At 48.6% G+C, this 19,965-nt stretch overlaps 2 protein-coding genes across 3 annotated transcripts in view; one reads left to right on the plus strand and one right to left on the minus strand.

Annotated features, from left to right (window-relative positions):
• Positions 1–739: 739 nt before the first annotated feature.
• On the minus strand, positions 740–15,374 carry AKAP10 (A-kinase anchoring protein 10). Of its 2 annotated transcripts, XM_052689250.1 has the most exons (15): positions 15,158–15,373; positions 12,953–13,000; positions 11,847–12,029; positions 10,967–11,521; positions 9,707–9,805; positions 9,399–9,483; positions 8,973–9,096; positions 8,297–8,433; positions 7,195–7,339; positions 6,520–6,693; positions 5,020–5,129; positions 4,102–4,184; positions 3,498–3,550; positions 2,825–2,920; positions 740–2,185 (listed from the first exon to the last, which is right to left on the minus strand). In XM_052689250.1, the coding sequence occupies exons 1-15, from the start codon at positions 15,177–15,179 to the stop codon at positions 2,180–2,182; spliced, it is 1,920 nt and encodes a 639-aa protein (XP_052545210.1). In that variant the 5' UTR covers positions 15,180–15,373; the 3' UTR covers positions 740–2,179. The 2 variants fall into 2 exon arrangements, with proteins under 2 accessions (XP_052545210.1, XP_052545209.1); XM_052689249.1 differs by lacking the exon at positions 740–2,185 and having other exon boundaries at positions 2,192–2,920; positions 15,158–15,374.
• Positions 15,375–19,147: 3,773 nt separating this feature from the next.
• Positions 19,148–19,965, plus strand: part of LHFPL7 (LHFPL tetraspan subfamily member 7) — a 53,136-nt gene continuing 52,318 nt past the window's right edge. The window contains exon 1 of the mRNA XM_052689194.1: positions 19,148–19,435. Coding sequence (XP_052545154.1) covers positions 19,148–19,435 — 288 coding nt within the window. The remainder of the gene's footprint in view (positions 19,436–19,965) is intronic.

The following is a 19,965-nucleotide window of genomic DNA, read 5'->3' on the forward strand; positions in this document are numbered from 1 at the left end:
GGAGAAAGACTCAACCCTGCTATGCAAACCCGTCATGAAGCGAGCAATAAATTCCGTGTTGCTCGTCTCGTCTGCAGCGCAGCTGCTGAAAGAATACGTGATCAGGGCCCAAACTTGGGGCCTGTAATCTGTAAACGTGCTCTGCTAGGAGAGCAAAGTAGCTGCTGAGGTCTGAATGTGGCCAAAGTAGGAAAAAGAAATAACGGTGGTGAACACAAAGCAAGTTGCTGTTCAGGTTTCCGCACAAGCCAGAGCCATGCACGTGCAGTTCAGCACTGCACGATGTCCATCTGCACCTTTCCCTACATGTGATCACACAGCCCAGCCTTGTGAGCAACCTCAGTTCCCGTTGCACAAATCACACCTTAAGCTAAGGAAGGAATCCTTCAGTACTTCACACTACAGCGGGTTCAGAGCTACCAGTGCTCCCTAATGCGCAGAGCAGCCAGAACTCGGCCTTCCCAGACTTGGGTTTTCTCCATCAGCTCTCCACACATCAGAGACATCAGGCATGGCAGCAGTGAGACACCCAACACAGCCCTACTCCCCCCTCCCCAATTCAGAAACTTGTTTAAGATTTATAGGCATCATCCCTAATTCGGTGTCATCCATTACAAGATTAAGAAATGCTTGCAAACGTAAAGGGCAAACATGACAACATTTTACCCCTTTTATGAACCTCCCCGACCTACATTAAAAAAAAACAACATCTAAATTCAAATCCCATCAAAACAGAAAATTGACATAAATTTCAATATTTATATATTTTAAATCAAAACACAATTAAATATAGTATGCTTTAAGTACATGAATACTTGGGCATGAGAGAAATAAGTGGTGGTACATAGTACCAAAAACCTATACACAGCCTTTTTGCCTTTTCTTTTTTATATAGACAATACAGTGTCTCTCTATACAATCAAATATTGCAACAGAATAACACTTGCTAGTCAATCAAAATATCTGGAACACTGGAGATGATTTGAGTTCTTTTGCAAAGTGATTTTTTGCACAAGTTCAAGAAAAAAGAAAGCAATCATGAGTAAAATAAGAAACCCAAAGTAGAAGTGTTGTATGCTAAAAGTGCAGCGATGTAACAGAGTTACACACAGTGCCTTTGATACTCTGTAAAAATCAATTCGCTGGGAGAAATGGAGGTGCTGCCTCAAGCTGTGGCTTTACTTAAAGGTTTTGTATGTTGCAAGTATTGACAGTGTGAGGAAAAAGGCAGTCAGAGGTCATTAAAGTTATTTTCCTTTGTAAACCAAACATCTGGAATTAGATACTATGTTGTTTGAGGACAACAAGCTATGCAGAATGGCAGTAACACATGGCAGCAATTGCTTTGTTCCTCGCTCAGGGGATGGAAAGAAAAAAAAAAGGAGCAGTCTAGCGGGTAGAATCTCCTTCAAACATGGTGTGCATCCACAGCCGAGGCTCAGAGCAGAGGGGAGCGCAAGCAGATTTAAGTCTGCTCGAGTCTGCTGTGTTAGAAGCAGGAGATGAATGTAAGTGTGCCATTGTCAGAGCTTGACAAGAAGAGTTACACCGTCCAGGCCTTGCTCCTCATCATTCTACGCTGCCTTCAAAGTTAATGCAGTTATGAAGTAAAATACATTTATCTTACAGTTGAATACTCGTCTATTTCAAGTAAGGAAAATTAAAAACTTAGAGATTTTTAGGTCATTCACTGCCAAATGAATTCACCATTTCAGGTTTGCTCCTCCAATGGCCAACGTCAGGGACACTTTCCATGGCCTCTGCAGTCACGTGTCACAAAATCACTGGCTGCAGAACTAGAAACTACAGCAAAACTCTCCCCTCCTTGTTGCGGCTTGTGTCCCCTTCCAGATATTTTGCTAGGAGTCTTTTTGAGACAGGGTCAAGTATTTGTGAAGCTGATCACAGTTTTTCAGTGACACGTTCAGCAATGATCTCTTCATCTCTAAAAACCATCATGCTAAATGCCACATACAACAGGAAAAAGTGTTTCTTCACGCTCTACAGTGGAGGTACAGGATTGCTTCTTTTTAATTCTTCCTTATAAACGAGGGAGTTATCAGCAGTTGGAGTAACAGTGCTTTGTTTTTATTGGCTGTGTTAAAGAATCCACCAAATGGGAAAGTTCACTCATTCTCAAAGCAGAAAACCAGGTTTCCTGTTCTGGTATTCTTAAAAATCATAGCTGGAAAAGGAAGAGCAGGGTTAGAGTTCATCATACCCTAAAACACACACAGCAGTCACTCAATAGAGAGACATTTCGTGCTCACTGATGTTAAAGCCAGGTATGCTTACGAGTTTGGGAAAGAAAGAAAAGCTACTCTCAGTCTTCAGCTTACAGAAACATGCTTAACTGAATCGAGAACATGTGCAGCCACTTGACATTTCCCAGTATTGTGCTGAGTGACCTTTTCATCTGGTCAGACTGGAATTATGTGATTTGCAGCCAAGCTGTTAGGTGAAATTATTGTGCAAGTCATTTAAACAGAACTGCTGCAGAAAAATCAAAAGTCACATAGTGAAGCTATGGGCCAGCGATTGGAGCCCAGTCTGTAGGCACCAACATGCATCAAACACCAACATGCAACACTAAACTGCTTGTCAACACGGCTGCAGACTCACACAGAGCCGCTGAAGACATGTTACAAAACTCCTACAGCACTGTACGCAGGCTGAAAGGAGTCCAGCACTCGGTTCTTCACACCATACAAGTCTGAACTCCTGGCAGCGTGCATTCAGAGGCACCAGGAAAGCAAGCAAGAGCTCTGCTCCTCCCACACCTTGGCTCAGGCCAGTTGGAGGCGTGCATCCTTCCACCTCTTACCTTTGTGCCCTTCTCTGCGCGCTGCTCGCAGTGTGCCTGCTGCATGACATCATTGACTATCATCTTCGCTATCCGCCAGGCCATCTCTTCTTGAGCCTGCCATGGAAAAACATCCCAAACACATGGAATTGTTAAATGAGAATACAGCATTCTCAGCATCATTCACGTTCTCAACCTCAGACACGCAGTTAACATTCACAACACGGTGACTTGTAAGCAGATCTTCCCTTGATGCAAATGGACTTGGCTTCCACACACTGCATTCAATCCAACTAATAGGAATATTTACTGCTTAATACAATTTGGTGAATTTTTTATACTTCTCCAAACCCCTCCAGAGGGGAGAAATGCAGCCTGTAACCCGTGTACAGAGATCACAGCAAAAAGCAAAAAACATGAGCGCTGCCACTCCTACTAAAGACATTGTAATAAAACCCTGTTGACTGTAAGCACATTGTTAATGTTATCAGTTAAACCATCAAGCGCTGGTGGGGGGACAAAAAGAACCCCACACCATCTCACAGGTGTGAGGTATTTGGTACACAGCCTGAGAGTTCTGACTGCTGTTATCAGAGACAGTCAGAGAAACAGCCAGGATTAAGAACCTGAACACTTCACTTCCCTAATCTGGACTGTGAAGTGTGCCACGAGGAGCAGACAGAAGAGGACACACCTCATCCGTGTTTCCTTGAACCCACTTCTTCATTGCTTGTGAAAACATGGACCCTAGTTGAGACAAAAAAAAGAGCTGTATTAGCAAGCTCTGTGGCACATCCTTATTGGAGCTACTTCCCCTACATTTCTGAATGGCCTGCGCTGCTGGTGGCAGAGAACACCAGAGAGGCATGAAAGACGGGAACAGAGGGAGCCATGGTTCTCTTGGCAGCAAGTCCAAATCATTTGTTTTTACCAGAAAGCAGAGTTGAAAAGCAGAATTAACAGCAGATCCTAAAGTGGAAGGGAAGCATGCGGTGAGCTGAGGTTCTTTTTCATTTTGAGACCAAACCTTTGAAGGTTTGATCAGCTCAGCTGCAAGAGGCTTTCAGCCCTGCCACGTTCCATGGAGAGCTCCAGCTCCACCGGGCTGCTCTACTCCCAGCTGGATGAGAGAAGCAGGACTTGGCTAGAGAACATGGCTGGAGATGAGCTTTGCCTCAGAACAGGACAATTCCCTAAGCATCTCCGTTTGGCACTAAACAGAGCTGGACAGAGTCGAGAATCATCTTGACTGAAGTAAGGAAAAGTTCTGTGGATGTTTACTGACACTGAAAGCAAACCTTTTGATTTTTTGACATCAGGCTCCGGCTCAGATTCTCTGATAAACTGCCCCAGGTCACTGACTCGTCCAAATGTCATCTTCCTGAAGAGAGAAGGAAGAATGGAACCACACAGTTTCCAAGAGAACTTCAGCACAGGGAAAGTCACCCACCAGGAAAACAGAAGAGATCAGTACTATACAGACCCGTGTCAGAAAATTTGGCATTTTACCAGTTACCACCATTTCCACCTAAAATTGACACAGGGGGAAAAAAAATCTCCCTTCCTGCATATCTGAACATAAGAGTCTATAGTTAAAATTATTCTAGAAACTTGAAGTAGGCAAATACTTCTGTGACTCAATCCTATCAGCAGGCAGTGCCAGCAAGTGCTCTACAGAATTATAAAACATTACGAAGGAGAAAACAGCTTACAGTACTTAAGGGAACAGAAGAGTGGTAAGGAATAGAAAAGCAAAGTAGCTACAGAAACAAATTTCTGCATGAGACCCACAGGGCAAAAGAGATTTATAATGACAGCTTAAACAGAAAAACAGCAGTGCAACCTACTAATGAAGCACAAGCCTTTCTCTTTTATGGAAGCAGGGAGAAATCAGAGCTCTACATTACAGCATCAAATGCATTTTATTTTCCTGTTGAAATCCAAATAGGAGCTGCTTTGCTGTATTTTGACTCCAAGAGGAGTAACAGCTGGAGGAAATCCTAATGCAAGTATTTCTGGCTGCCATTCTGGCCAGAGCAATGTTCACTACAACACTGGTGTTCAAACACACTAACTACAGAAATTTACTTTCAGACACTAAGATATACTGAGACTGCAACATTTTGTATCTTTGTGCATTCTCAGTGCAGAAGGACATGGCAAAAATGAGAAAGACATGAAACACATGCTAGGAAGAACGAGACACTGAACCTTACCCTGCATACGTTCGTTGATATAAAGATTCTGGATCCAGACTCGCAGCATCTACAATTATTGCTTCATCAAAATTTTTCAGGATTTTAACATTAGCCTTTTTGACATTGGACTAGAAACAAGAATTCTCAGCATTAGTGCCCAGTGCTAACAACTAGTAGCTTCTTAACACTTAATTACTACTTCAGAGCTTTTACACCGAGGTAAACCTCCAGACATCTCTATACAAGCACAACAGAATTAGAGAGCATCTCCACTAAGGTGAGCTCCTCATGCAGCACAACACTGTTTATAAACAGAGGATGATATTTACACAGAGCCACCAGGCACAACGTGCAGGTCAGCACACACATACAGATAGCAGGCTGCTAGCTAAGCATTATCAGCCCAACAGATCTGCGTGTGCATGGCCATTATTTGTTTGCTTCACTCATCCCTCTCACGTCCTTGGAGAGCAACTCCCCAACACTGTGCTTCCCCAGAAACAGAGAACAATATTTATCTTTTGGTCTGGAGCACTTATATGAGATTATGAAAAAAAAAAAATAAGGAAACATTCGAGCACCAGCAGGGAGAACACAAATGCACAGCAATCTACAAGCACTGAAAGCACCTCAGCTCAGAACAAACACTACAGCAGCTGCCTGGCAAGCTGCAAGCTTTCCTGCTGGTCTGTGTAAGTGCTGTTCGTTACGCAGAAACATGCAGAGCACTGGAGATTCTCCTACTCAGATAAGTAAGAATGTACAGCACAAAGCATTCCCTAAACCTTCCAAGCAAGTCAGTTGCAAGCAGTTTCTCCTCCTCTTTCTATCAGGCAGCAGGATAATTCAAGAACACAGATTTTGCTCCCATTTCACCAGGAAGGACAAAATTAGTGAAAGCAGAAGTGCTGCTTCCAGGTTGCAGGAAACACAGCATGTCAGGATTGCTGGTCTACATACCACATTAAGCCCCCTGGTAGCACTGCAGCATTCAGTAAAAGCAATTCAGCAGAAGCAGATCCTGCTTGGCTTTTCTGCTCTCAGCTGGGCCTGCACTTGCAAGCTGGCCTGGTTACAGATAAACTGGAATCTGCTCATCTTTTCCCTTGCCCACATTTGAATTACGAAAAGCTAGAATTTTTGGAACAGAGAACCCCTGGTCGAAGGGTTTCCCTGATGTTATTTGGATGGTTGCAGAATGGGATGTGCTCCACTGCCTGTGTCTTAAGTCAGGCCCACAGAGGAACATGGTTCTCAGGAAGCAGCACCCCAAAAGGTAATACCAAAAGATGCTGACCCCCAACCAGGGCACTGCACAGGGCAGACACCTTTCCTATGTCACTGAGATGTGCACTGCGTAAAGCCAACAGAAACCAAGGCACGTTCTTGTTTCTACACAGTGCTGCAAAGGGAGAAGCACACAGCTCCAGTTATGGCTGATCAACTATCAGGGTGCCCTGCCCAGCAATGCCAACATGACTGCAGCATTCACCAGAAAGGAATCAAAACAGCTCCTACCTGGGAGGCAGAGCCATCCGAGCCCCCTATGGAATCACTGTCCGGAGAGCCACCAGGCCCTTGAATACTCAGTGCAATGTTTCCTCCTGGAAATTCATCTCCTCGAACTGAATGGATAAGATCATTCAAGTATTTGTAATAAAGGTTGCTGGACAAGAAACCAGGCAAAAAAACCTGAGAGACAGAAGAAGTCCTCTTTAATCAAGGCTGTCCTGCACAATTCCCATAGGTCTCTTGTAGAACAGAAGGGACACACGAACACCTCAGCCCTAGTGTGGGTGGCACACGCGTTCCCACAAGGAATTAAGCTGGATTAGCTACTGCGTTACTTTCAGTTCTGCTGCAAAATGAAACAAATTGCTAGACAGTAACCAGAGCCCCACAACCAGGAACTGAAACTCAGACTTTTTTTTTCCCCTCGGGAAAGGCCTGAGCACCCAGCAGGCTCACAGCCATTTTGCTACAATGCTCAAAACCACACCTTGCCATCTTTTCAAGTCAGGCTGGAGAAAACATGCTAGCAAACTTCACTAATACTGCTGTATTACCTATGCAAACAGGAAGTCATTAAAACAACAGGACGAGGCAAAGATGCTAAAAGGAATGCCTGACACTGCAGAAATCTCCCCATCATCTCTACTAACTGCCAAAACCTGTCTGAAGGAGGTGTCTCACCGTCTCCATGGTGGTCCAGGCCTGCCGTAGGGGAGTAGTGAAACAGTTAGGGAGAGGCCCACCTTCCCTGCAGATGTTGGATTCAATCTCTAACCTCACAGAGTCATCAAACCCAAGAGGATGCGTGGCTTGAAGGGAGAAGTACCTGCAGCACCAGACAGGAGAAGACAACACGAAAGGGTTTGCAAAGTTTTGCCAATGCTGAATACCTGCCCCTTTTCCACCAGAGGCCTTTAACGCCACTGCAGCCACTAGATGGTGCTGGCTTCAAAACGCATGCACAGCTCCTATCAACTAAGGGCAGGGAGGAAAAAAAGTCTCCAGCTCACAAAACAGCTTTGATAAAGCCTTTCCCTGAAGGTAGGGATAGAACAAACAAAGCACAGTGTGATCATCAGTGAGCAGAGCCTGACACACAGCTCTGTAACAGAGAAACAGGAATGAAGCAGAAAATATCCATAACTGTGAAGCAGCATTTGCTCATTAAAAACTGAGTTTGTTAATGAAGGGGGGGGAGGAAAGGGGTGGAAGCAACACAAGCAAGTTCTTTCCTTCTTCAACTTTTACTTCATATTAGAATAGGTTGCCAGCAAGCTTCTGATAACAAGCCTCACAATTAGGCTTCCAGAAGCAGTTCTTATGTCCATCCTCCAGCAGCACTAAGCTGAAACCCAAAATAAAGAAGTAACACTACTGAAGTCTGGACATTTCCTTAAAAATAAAAAATCTTTTGGAACATTAAAAACAAGCTCTGTGTTGCTTTTACTATGTATGGTGAAAGCACTTATAGTCCACGAGTAATGGCTAAGAGAATCGGAAAGTTAGATTCTTCTGCACTTACACATCTGCTTTAGCAATCAAGTCCTTAGAATTCTGTTTGTTGTTTAAAGAACAAAGTCTTTACAAGGATTTTCTCCTCGTGTATGAGGAAAACTCTGGGTTTTTGTGCACACACACAGAAGCCATCTAAATAACATTACAGCAAAGCAGTGCACAGCTGCAGAGCACCGTCTGCAAATTAAAAGCTCCTCTCTCACTGTGCAACACAGAAGTATAAGGACAAAACCAGAGCTTCAGAAAGGTAATTGTTGAACTCCCTCACTTGTCATATAAAATCATGGCGTCATTCTGTGCCTCTTGCCCATCATACTGGCCTTTTTTGGCAGCAAGTTGAGACTGGAAGTTATCTGCTGCCAACCAGAACTGCAATACATTGACTGCATCTTCCTTCTCCATGTACTAGAAGGGAAAATTAAAAAACAAAGTTTCAGCAAGCAACTACAATTAACACAAACCCATCCCATCCCACTGCTTGTTTGTGCTGTATGACAGACAGACAAGAATCTGTTTTCATGCTATGCTGGTACAGGACCACACAACAATCATTCAACCTATCACTTCAGCCCAGTGCCCTCTTCAAGTATTAAAACCAGAATTTATCTACATTTAATGCTCTCCAAGTCACTGCTTCATAGGACAAGATTAAGAAGTCCACATCAGAGCTCCTACAAAGCACAGTCACACAGAAGTGGTCACTGAACTGAAGATACAAATACTTGTTCTACAATACAGCATAAAGGTTTGGATGTGAAATTGCTCTACACATGGACAAGAACAGCCCAATCCATTTCAACTACACTTAAACATAAGCCAGGGAAATGATACACCTCATCTCTCTGGTTATATTTAAGGTGTCTGTATTGCAGCTTTCAAGGAACGAGTTATTCTCTATCAAATGGAAAGGGACAAGAAATACAAGCCCAAAACCTAACACCCACCTCAGAGAAGTAGAACAGAGCTGATTCACAGAAAAGTATGTCAGCCAGATAAACAGTCCCACTGGTCAGCACCTCGATCTGGTATTTACAGAAATGATGACTTCGCAGAAACTCACTAAAGTGCCTGCAGGCAGAGCAACAATTTGTTATTAAGGGTCAACAGCATTAAATGCACTTTGTGAACCAGTTCCCTCTTGCCCCAGAAGCCTTCAGTCAGACAGAAACAGCACAGGGTACACAAACAACGTGAGAACAACACACAGAGTGCAGTAATATCACACAAACACAACTTCAGCAAGCAATCCCAAGAGCAGATTTGCAGGCAGAGATCTGAACACAGTTACAAGTGCACCATACAATGTTTTAAGTCTTGATAAGCATTTTTAATGGGACCACCTTTTGCAAAGGACAACGCACACCACTTACTCTTGTTCCATTGCATTAAACACTATGGACTGTGCTGTAACAAAGCAGTTAGGATCCACTTGTCCATCTTCCCCACAGATTTTTGCTGTAAAGAAAGAACAGCTTAGTTGTAACGCACAGTTGGTTTACTGGCTTGAAAGATGGGCAATGGCTAGTTCATGAAATACTGCACTTCAAACCTGCTGGAATCAGCTGGCCCTGACCATACAAAAAGGCCTTTCAAGAGACACTGGCACTACTTTCTGAAGATTCCAGAAATAGATCATTACGTGGAAGCTCTAAAATTAATAAGCAGAATGCAGTCTTACCAACTATGTCATTTCTCATCGCTTCTGTAACAGGTATTGGTTTAGCAGCATCTGGAGAAATATATTTGGTAAAAGTACTAACTGCATCCCGTTCTATACCTACAAGAAAGAAACACAGGATCAAACTGTATTACCAGCACATGTCTAAAAAGGAGTGAACGACAAACAAACACCTGCTCTTCAGAAAAGCGAGCATCTGACCAGCAGTGACAGCCTCCTTCCCACGAAGCTTTCAGCTCCTTACTCCACACTTTGCTATCAGCAAGCTGCTGTGGCTGTGCTGTCTCCAGCCAGGCCACAACAAAGCTAGCACAGACCTTCTAGTGAGGAGGACCGCAGCAGTGTAGCTCCAAATTCCCTACCACCAAACAGAAGAGGGCCCTTATCCTCAGCTGCTCCCCTCAGCCCCAGCAGTCACACCTCTGCTTTCTAGAGCATCACTGTTTGCTTAAGATGCTTTGGGGCTGAGGTTATGTATTCTGAAGGGATATGACAAGTAACTATGTGAGAAAGGCAAACAGTAAGAGAAAGGGATGCAACACAAGGAAACAGTTGAGCAAACAAAAGGAACCACTATGAAGAAAGGAGTGTTTCCTTTTTGACTGCAGACTTGCATAAAATGAAGGAGGACTGAGTAGATGCAGAGTAAAGAAACAGGTTACTGTGCATGTAGCTTACTATGAAAAATAAGTATTTCAAGGGCATCCTTACTTCCAGTAGCCTCTGAAGAGGTGGACTCCAAATGAGAATAATCAGTTACAAGGGAAGGAACTCTATCAAATAAATCCAAGAATAAGAACAGTACGTTCCATACAACATTCCTACAAGTCTTTTCTAATGAACACGTAGGTACTAATGCTTTTGTAACCAACTTTATGTTACACAGGATATTTACCTTCCATGGAAAGTTCATCATCAGTTCTCAGCCCCACTCTCCAAATTTCCTACAATTCTCTTAAGTCATGGAGTGGGATGAGTGAGGAAACACCAGACAGTGCAACGTTCATCTTTGTTTCTTATGGCCACACGCAGAGGATCAGAGTATGTAATGATTTTTCAGCAGCACATTTATTTTTAAACAACCAGTAAAAATACACAGCGCTTACATTGACTATCAGCTGACACAGCCACTTACTGACATACAAAATGATTTCCCTCCTCACAGCATCACACCACGCTTATTAAGACGAGATGAGCACCCAGACAGCTCATCTTGCACATTCCCCACCTTTTTCAAAACAGAGAACACGCACCACTTACTTTTCATTAGTTTTCCTGACAAGTCTTTCAGTGCAGATGAGGGACTGTTTCTATTTGATACTGTAAGCTTGGAAGATTCTTGATGGTCAGCTGGAACAGAATGTGTCCCTGTCTCGGATTTTCTTAGACAAAGGACGCTGGTATCGTCGCTCTCCTGACCTGAGAGCACGTGGTTCCGGCTGTTGCAAGTTCTGTCGTTCTTGTCTGGAGTCACTGATCTGGTCCTGAGCAGATGGACAGTGCTAGCATCCTCCAGTCTCTCCTCAAGCAACCCAGGGGGAGAAGAAGATGCAATTTCCTGCTGCTTTGAGGGCGACACCGGCTCCGCCAGCGAACTCTGCTTAACTGTGTTCAGGCTGTGTGCTCTTATACGGGACCACGTCGTGGAGTGAAAGCTCTCAGCCTCTAACCAAAACTTAACCAAGTGTTCCATCCTGCGCAGTTCCATAAACTGGATAAAATAAGGGAGGGCTACACTGTCCTGCAGAACTTGTTCAAGGGTCTTCGAAAGGCTTGATTTGGTCTCTTGGGCCTGATAATTCAGACACGATCTGCCTAAAGAAAAACAGCACAGGAATGACTCCATACTGTGCCACAGACGTTTGTATTCAATATAAAAATACAGGCAGCAAAGAGATGATTCTATCTGATGGTCCACAAGGCAAAGGCACCTCTTGTAAGAGAAACCAAACAGTCAATGAACTTACTGCCTGCTCAAAATCCTTCCAGGCTAACACAGACACCACTGAAATGGCTGAGAAATGTTTCAGTTACCTACTCTGCTTGATTGAAAACCAACAGATAAGGAGCACACCAGTAACGTGCAAAAGGAAAAAGAAAAGAAATTGCTGACAGTCCTGAAGAACAAATGAAGCCTTACCTAAGTCTCCAAAATGAGCAGCTTCCATGTGACTTGGCTGCTTCTTAAGGGCAGCTGTCCGACTGCTAGAAAAAGAGTCCATGTTGGCAGAGATGGCATTAATTGCCACATGGCTTGGTCCTGCAGCCTCCAGCAAGGCATGATTTCTAGTGCTTCTTTGAGGGGAATGTACAGGTACTGGAGCTGGAATTAAGACAGCAGTGATTAAAAGAAAAGGACCCTACCACCATTTCTATGCATTATCCAACATGAAGCACTCCCAGAATAAACCAGAGGGGCTGCAAGAGTATAGCATCCCTCAGTTCTTTTAAAACATGGCTGCCTACTTGAGCCAAAAGAGCACAAAAAATTCCCTCATACAAAACTCAAACACATTAAAAGCATCAACTAATTATTGCTTGGTGACAGAGCTGGAAAAAAGCAGCGTGGCACAGCGAGGCCAGTTTCAAAAGCTCATGGGAAGCTGCATTTCATTAGCATGTCAGGCAAGGACATCTCACACCTCTCCTGTTAAAAATAAGCGAGTCAGATGACACACTATCTCAGCACTACTTCATCGTGATGCACCTCATCAAGGTGTCAGGGAAGTTGGTGTTCTTGACTTTCATGCTGCATCACTTTATTTTTATTCCCCATTTGGTGACGTGAGATGACAGGAGCTGACGATTTCACACTTATACAGCACTGTGACAGATCACTTGAAGCAGCAGAACAGGAGGACTAAAACATCCATTACAAACACTTTAGGCGAGGTTGTTCTAAATCTAAGCATCAAAATTGCAAAGGACACAACAAATAAGCAAGGAACTTCACAAGGAATTCAGCTTAGAAAAGGAGCAGCCGCTCCTTGCAAGGTGACTGAGTTTTGTGATTACTCTGCCTTGAAGCTCACATCTGACTTAATTTCATATTTCTAGATACAGCAGATTGGCTGGGAAAGAGCGGAGCTACGAGCACTGAAGAACAGAACCAAGTAGGGTCCATTCTGTGTTTAAGGCTTAGACCACGTTTTGCTCAGTTGTAAGGAAGTCCTCCCAGCAGTAAAACAAAAGTGGCAGATGACAGTAAAGATCTGATGCTATAAATGAAATAAATATTGATCTTACTTTTAATTGCTTTCACATCTGTGGTCTTTTCTTGATCTTTGCCTTTCACTGTAAAACATGAAGGGAAACATTACTGCTATTTTGAGTGACAAAAGGCATCCACCAGAGAACGAACGTGACATTTCTAACTTCAGCAAGTATCAAAGGAAGATGCAAGCCATCACCTTGTTCAAACGGATCTTAAATCTGCACATCTCAGAACTGATGGCTTTCCAAAGCTGTTGTGCTGCTTTAATTTCCAAAGCAAATCCTTCTCATTCATAAACTAAGTCTAACGAAACACACGACATTAGGATGATGATCTGGAAAGGTGCTGCCCAAGTGATTGAAGCAAGGCTAGGTTCAAGGTTACTTCAATAAACAGCACTGATGGGAAAGGATGGGACAGATGTTTTTTAAGAGCAGTGCACCAGCAGGTGCTCTCTGAGCCACAAGTCATGCCTGGAAAGAAAAGGAGAGCAGCAGTGTGTGCAGAGCCAGGGCCAGGCCAAGTTAACACCCAGCTCATCCCTGAGCACTGATTCTGGACACCTCCCAGACAGATCTGTGAGTAGTAACTGACTCCAATCAAACATTTACATTATAAAACATGAGGAGATTTTTTAAAAAATGCTTCCAACTTCGACTGAAGTGTTTTAAATATTTTAAAGGGAACCATCAGCTCTGGTTACATAACGGGCTGCACGGCCGCACCACCACTGCCGGCCTGCATGGGGAGCGGGCAGGGCAGGATGGAGCCCTCAGGGAGGTTTAAGTCGGTGGTTTCCACATTCCCAGACACAGAAAGGTTTCAGCTGCAGCCACAAGACATGGATTCCTTTAAACTGACCTCCTACAGCCAAATCCAACCTGGACACAAGCAGTGACAACAACCAGCTTTTACATAACCCCATGCGTACTGATGTGAGGGAGAGACATCACTAAGAAATCCACATTTCACATGTCTGAAATAACACTGAGCCACAACACAGACAAGGCAACCCGCATGCGGCGTTACCAACTTCCTCTCTCTTTAAGGACACAAAGAGTTCACTCATCAAATTGAACCTTAACTTCTGACAATGATTCCCACATTTCAGCAGAGGAGTCCTCCACGTGCCCACCTTCCTCTGCTCATTCCTTCCCACCAGCCACTCGGCTCCTCCCTCATTCCCCACACACTGCTGCTAATACAAACTCCTGGGTCACACTGCCAACCTCTCTGTGCACACGCTGCTATCATTTCATTCAGAAAAAAAACCACCTGTTTTCATTTATACCCCACACTGTATCCTCTTAAAGAACAGGAGTCCAGCACAATGACAGCGGAGCTTTTGTCCAGTTTTGGCCTGCGGGTCTGCAGTTTTATCATAAGCATTTATTTGCTGCTGCTCCCCCAGCTGCAGTTTGAGCTCTTATCTAAAGTACCTTTAATGCAGATAAACAAAACAATATCAATCCACATACAACCTGGATGAAAGCTCAATCATTTCCTGCCTTTAACAGTGCCTCCCTGGGTCATTCAGCTCCTGTTGTGCTTCTGAGGCCAGAGATTCTTCCACTAAAGCACGGCGCAGACACTATCATGCACTGCAGTGCTTCTTTGGTGAGAAAGTCCTCATGGAAACCGAGGCTGTTTGATGGTTCAGCACAGGAGGGCCCTTCAGTCCCTCACATCAGCCACCCCACCCCCCCACGGCAGGCGCAGCAGAAGCAGCTTGGAGCAGTTTGCTTACGGACAACACAGACGTTTAGATCTGCAGCTCCACTTCAATACGCAGACAGCTCCAAAAGGATGACGGCACTCACAAAACCCGCAGCGGTTCACAACTGCTAAAATGACCCGAAGCGCGTTACTGCAACCCCGCGTTTCTGGAGCCCTGCTCGACCTGCATCGTGTAACACCCGCAAAACAACTCACGGGACCCTGCGGCGCCGATTCCCGTCGTCGTTACAAAGACCTCAGCACAGCTCGGTTCCTCTTTCCGCCGGAGCTTCGGCCGCAAAGCGCAGCGCCGCGTCCCCAACAGCGCCGCACGGAGCAGCGAGGCGCCAGCGGCGCTCCGCCCAGCAGCGCCGGGAATGGCGAAGCCGCACCTCGGAGAGCCCCGCGCGGCCCGACCCAACCCCGGCCGCTCCCTCAGCTCCGCGCAGTGCCCGGGCCGCGGCCAGGAGAGCGGCACTCGAGGTTGCCCGCCCGCCTGCCCCCCCGCGGCCCTCCCCTACCTTTCCGCCTGAAGAAGGACATGGTGCCGGGGAGGGGGCAAAGCGGCCGCCGGGAGGGAGAGAGGAAGGGGCGGGGGGACGCGGGCAGCGAGCCGGGCTCCCTATGAATGAGGCGCCTTCCCCCGCCCGCCGCCGCCTCTCCCTCCGCCTCTTCCTCCCGCGGAGGCGCCAGCGGCCGCCATGTTGTCAACAACCGCCCCGCTCCCTCTTCCGGCCGGCGGTGCGCGGAGCCTGTCGGGATGCGGCCGCTCCCCCCCGCCCTCGGGCGGCCGGCCAATCCGCGGCGCGGGGCGGCCATCTTAGAAGAGGGCACGGAGCGGGGCGGCCATCTTAGAAGAGGGCAACGCGCGGGGCGTCGAAGCGCGGCGCCATCTTGGGAGAGGGCGGAGCGCGGCCCGGCCGGGCGGGGAATGCAACCGGGCGACTCGGAAAGGCCGGATCACCGAGGTGCGGCCTCAGAATGCCCTCTTTGGCCGCGAGGAACGGGGCGGAGGAGCCCGCGTCCTTCATAGAAATCCCGAGTTGTCCGCCATGCGCTGAGCTGGGAAGGGCTCCGTCTGTGTTCAGCCGCACCGGCGGTTCTAACGCTGGGGGGCGCTGTGCGGTGCTGTGCTGTGGGTCACGTGGGTCCTGCGGTGCCGCCAGCCCGGCTCTCGCTAATTAACACTCATTAATTGCATAAGAGCTGTGCGGGGACCTGCGCGGCGCTGCCGGCTCTCAGGCAGGAGGCACAGCTCGGCAGCGCTCTGCAGCTTGTTCGCTTTGAATGTTATTTCTGCTAACTGGTGCTCTTTGATACGGCTCTGTGCGTGCCCAGAGGCCAGCTCGAGGAAGGTGATTTGCATAATGAGCCGAATTATTTAATTAGTGCGTAACCGGAGAGGTTGGTAATAAAGTCAAATATCCAGCAGGTGAACAATCAGAAGGAACGGGGTGAATCACAGAGGGGAGGTGAAATGAACATCTGTCAGCATTGGAACCCAGAGCTGCACCCCAGCCTGACCTCCAGCACCCCCAGGGCAACGCACAGCTGCCAGCTCTGCCCGTGCTGCAGTGCTGAGGGGCTCCAGGCCTGCGGGTCACCAGGAGGTTTTCACTGTGTTTGCTGGGGTTGAGGCAGGATGTGCTGCATTGCAGAATCACGTGCTGGCTGAGCTGCCGCTGCTGGTGAACATCCTATGGAAGCCTGATCCTTTTTTTGACACGTCTTCCTCCTATTGCCGGGCCCGTGGGTCACCACTAACACAGTTGTGTGGTGGTGGAAGTGAGCAAGCAAGCTTTCTAAACAAACAGCTTTGGTTTGGATGTTTCTGTTCAGTCAGCCCGGACCCTTCCATGCTGGGACACGCAGTCCCAGGAGGCTGCGCTGCCAGCTGTGAGGTGGCTGTTTTGCCATCAGGAAGGCAGGGCTGGAAGGGACCCGGCCAGCTGGCACCGTGCTGTTGGGAGGGTAAACTGTAGGCATCCCCCATCACACCTGATGAAGAAGACCTTTTATTTTGCAATTAACTTTCAAGCGGCGGCTCCTTTTCCAACAGACTAATCCAAAATCTGTCAAAGGCCTCGGGATAATTCAATTATCTTTTTATCAGATCCTAGATAATTGATGAAACCTCGAGCTACAAGCATGTTTGGCATGAATTACATTTACTGGACTGAAATTATCTCCCCCTTTTGGGAATGTGCAGAAAGGCTGAAGCTCCAATCCACGGTTCATCTTTCAGCCTCAGACCCTGGAGATTGGAACGGGGAACATGAGAAGCATCAGGTTATGGAGTTTGTAACAGAACATGACAGATTAATTAACGGAGTAATCAGTTGAAATATGACTTCAGGACATAGGTTGGCCAACATCAGAGCTGTTCGAGGACACCTCCCTAAATTAAACTATTCAAAGGAAAATAGAAAGGTATCATTGCTTGGTAATATTTCCCTCTCTATAGCTTGCAAACTAAACAAGCTTTTGTACATGAAAAGATTTACGTGGGATGTGCTTGTTTGGACAGAATTAATAAAGCAGAACAAGACTTTGTTGATAGCTTGGTGTCTTTGACTCACAGATAATTAATCACAGGGAACTGCCCAGCTCAATTACAGCACTCAAAAACCACATGTATAACAAACCGTGTTTTGGGCTTTTTCCAGTTCTCACAAGAGAACAGAATGAATGAGAACCGAAGGGACAGAACAGACACTCGTTTACTTACACGCATTTACGTGGTGTTGGGATTCCATCTCATACGTCGATTTCTCACTACTTTGGGAACGCTGTAACAGAAATGGATATGAATGGATTTCAAAGGAAGGCAATTATCCCACGTAGGAAACCAAAGTGATTCCATTCAAACATTGCAGTCCCTCCTCGTCTCCTGCCGCTCAGCGTGTGGCTGAGCAGGAAGGCCTGCTGCAGGTGGGGGACTGGCACAAGTGAGGGCTGGGGGGCGGCTGTCTGACACGTCAGGGGCAAAACGTGAACGTGGGAGCGCAGTGCAGAACTGTGTGAAACACAACACGGCAGTCCCAGCAGGATGGCTGCACCCAGGGCGTCTGAAAGCGCGCACAGCGTTTTTCAATGCGAGGAAAGGACACATCCCCGTGCAGCAAGACATCCCCAGAAGCAGCGCAGCGCTTGCATCCCCGATGCTCCGTCTGAGGGCTCGGCAGCGAAGCGCTGCTCGTTCCGCGCTCCTCTTCGGGGCGCTCCCAGCGCGCACCGCGAGAGGGAGCGCGGCCCTCGGCTGCTGCGTGCGGTACCGGAACGCTGCGGGCTGCCCGGTGGGCACCGAACCCACGAGCCCAGATCTGAAGGGAAAGATCTTCTTTTCCTTTTCTTCTCCCTTCCCTTCCCTTCCCTTTCCCTTTCCCTTCCCTTCCCTTTCCCTTTCCCTTTCCCTTTCCCTTCCCTTCCCTTTCCCTTTCCCTTTCCCTTTCCCTTTCCCTTCCCTTCCCTTTCCCTTTCCCTTTCCCTTTCCCTTCCCTTCCCTTTCCCTTTCCCTTTCCCTTTCCCTTTCCCTTTCCCTTTCCCTTTCCCTTTCCCTTCCCTTCCCTTCCCTTTCCCTTCCCTTCCCTTCCCTTCCCTTTCCCTTCCCTTCCCTTCCCTTCCCTTCCCACAAAAATCTGTCCTGGTACCCTCATCTCTGCTTCATCTCAGTGGGCAATAACACCCTGAAGCATGTTTGAAAATACTGGGGCAGAATAAACGATTTTATGCCGTGTTTACAAAGGGCTCTGCCCGCTTGGGGGCAGCTGGGGGCTCCTTTGGGGCGATGAGAGCAGTCAGATCTGCGGGACGCGAGCACTGATGCTCAGCGCGTACTGCGGGGCAGAACCAAACCTGCCCGATCCGTGAAGTTTCACGGTGACTGCTAAAATCAACCCGTCAGCGCTGGGAGGCGCACCGTTTGGATTCAAAGCCCCAGTTCCCGGCGATCATTCTGCGTTTCACGCGCTGTAGGGAAAGCCACACGATGCAATGGTAACGCTATCCCTGCTCCGGGACCCGGACCCGTGCTGTGGACGTCCGGAAGGCTCATCGGGTGTGCGCACCGTGCGTGCGTTCCAGAATCCCTTCACGATGCGCCCCCAGATGAGCTGTGCAGGGTCACGGAGCAGGGACCCCCCCCTCTCGCTCCCCGGGAAGGCGCAGCCCCGGAGCCGCAGCGCTTTCGGAGCTGAAAATAACGCCACAAACGGCAACTCTTTGCGGAGCCGTTCCGCACGCGGAGAGCCGCTAGCTGCGGCGACGAAACGCCGTAACCCCTCCGAACGTGCGCGCAGGTGACGGGGCGCCGCTCGCCCCGCGGGACTCCCCTCCCCACCCCGCCCGCCGCGGGTGTCGCAACCGCGCCCGGCCTCAGCCGCGCCCCGTTCGGGGGGGGAGCGACGCGCAGACGGCGCGCAGGGGGCGCGGGCAGCGCTGCCGGCCCCGCGCCCGGCCCCGGCGGCCGCTCCGCGCCGCGGCGGCTGCGCGGCCGCGCTGCGGCGCAGCCGATGCTGTCGGTGCCGGTGCCGGTGGCGGGCGCGGGGGCGGCGCGAGGCACGGGCTCCCTGCCCCGCCGGCGCACCATGTGCAGCGGCGTCGGCTGCTTCTGGGCGCTGCTCTCCGCGGGGCTCCTGGCCGCCTGCGCCGCCGCCTTCCTCTCCCCGGCCTGGCTGCTGCCGCCCGGGAGAGCCGCCGCCGGCTTCGGCTTGCTGTGGCGGTGCTCCGGCCCGCCTCGCGGCTGCCACGGCTCCGCCGGTCCCGGCGGCTTCGGAGACATCCCCTCCGGCTCCTGGCAGGTGAGCGCCTCCGCCCCGCCGCACCCCGCCGTCCTTCCTCGGGCTCCCCGGTGTTCTCCCGTCACCTCCCCGACACGCTCCCGCCCAGCCCCGGGTTCTCCAGCGTCCTTTCCGTCATCCTTTCTGCGTCCCCCCAGACTTGCCCCAGGCTCCCCGGTATCTCTCATTCCTTCTCCTCGCCGCTTTAATTTCCCACCGTCATCATCTGACCATCCTCTGTTCTGATCCAGACTCCCCAGCATCCTGTCCCCCGGACCTGCCTTAGCATCCCAGTGCTGCCACTAGCATCCCGGCATCACCTTCAGACCCTTAGCTTCCCCTGTGCATCCTTGCATCTCCCGTGCTGCTCCCAACCACCCCTCCATCCCCCGCATCCCCGTCTCCTGTCCCCAAGCACGCTCAGGATGCTCTCCGTGGTGGAGATGCTCGGCTGTGCTCGGGGCAGCGCACGGAAATCTGCCGGGCGCCTCGGTGCGGGTTGGGGGCAGTGCCGGCGCGGTGCACATCTCGGCCGCGGTCCCGGCGTATCC

The sequence above is a fragment of the Tympanuchus pallidicinctus genome, unplaced genomic scaffold, assembly GCF_026119805.1.
Source record: "Tympanuchus pallidicinctus isolate F22 unplaced genomic scaffold, pur_lepc_1.0 scaffold24, whole genome shotgun sequence".
Lineage (NCBI taxonomy): Eukaryota > Metazoa > Chordata > Aves > Galliformes > Phasianidae > Tympanuchus > Tympanuchus pallidicinctus.

Excerpts from the sequence above, each read along its gene's own strand:
- AKAP10 (XM_052689249.1), bottom strand. The coding sequence starts at position 15,179 with ATGTCCTTCTTCAGGCGGAAAG. Across the intron at positions 9,806-10,966 it reads GTCAGGAAAACTAATGAAAA|GTATAGAACGGGATGCAGTT; the intron begins GTAAGTGGTGCG and ends TCTTTCTTGTAG. Across the intron at positions 6,694-7,194 it reads CCTGGACCACCATGGAGACG|GTTTTTTTGCCTGGTTTCTT; the intron begins GTGAGACACCTC and ends TCTGTCTCTCAG.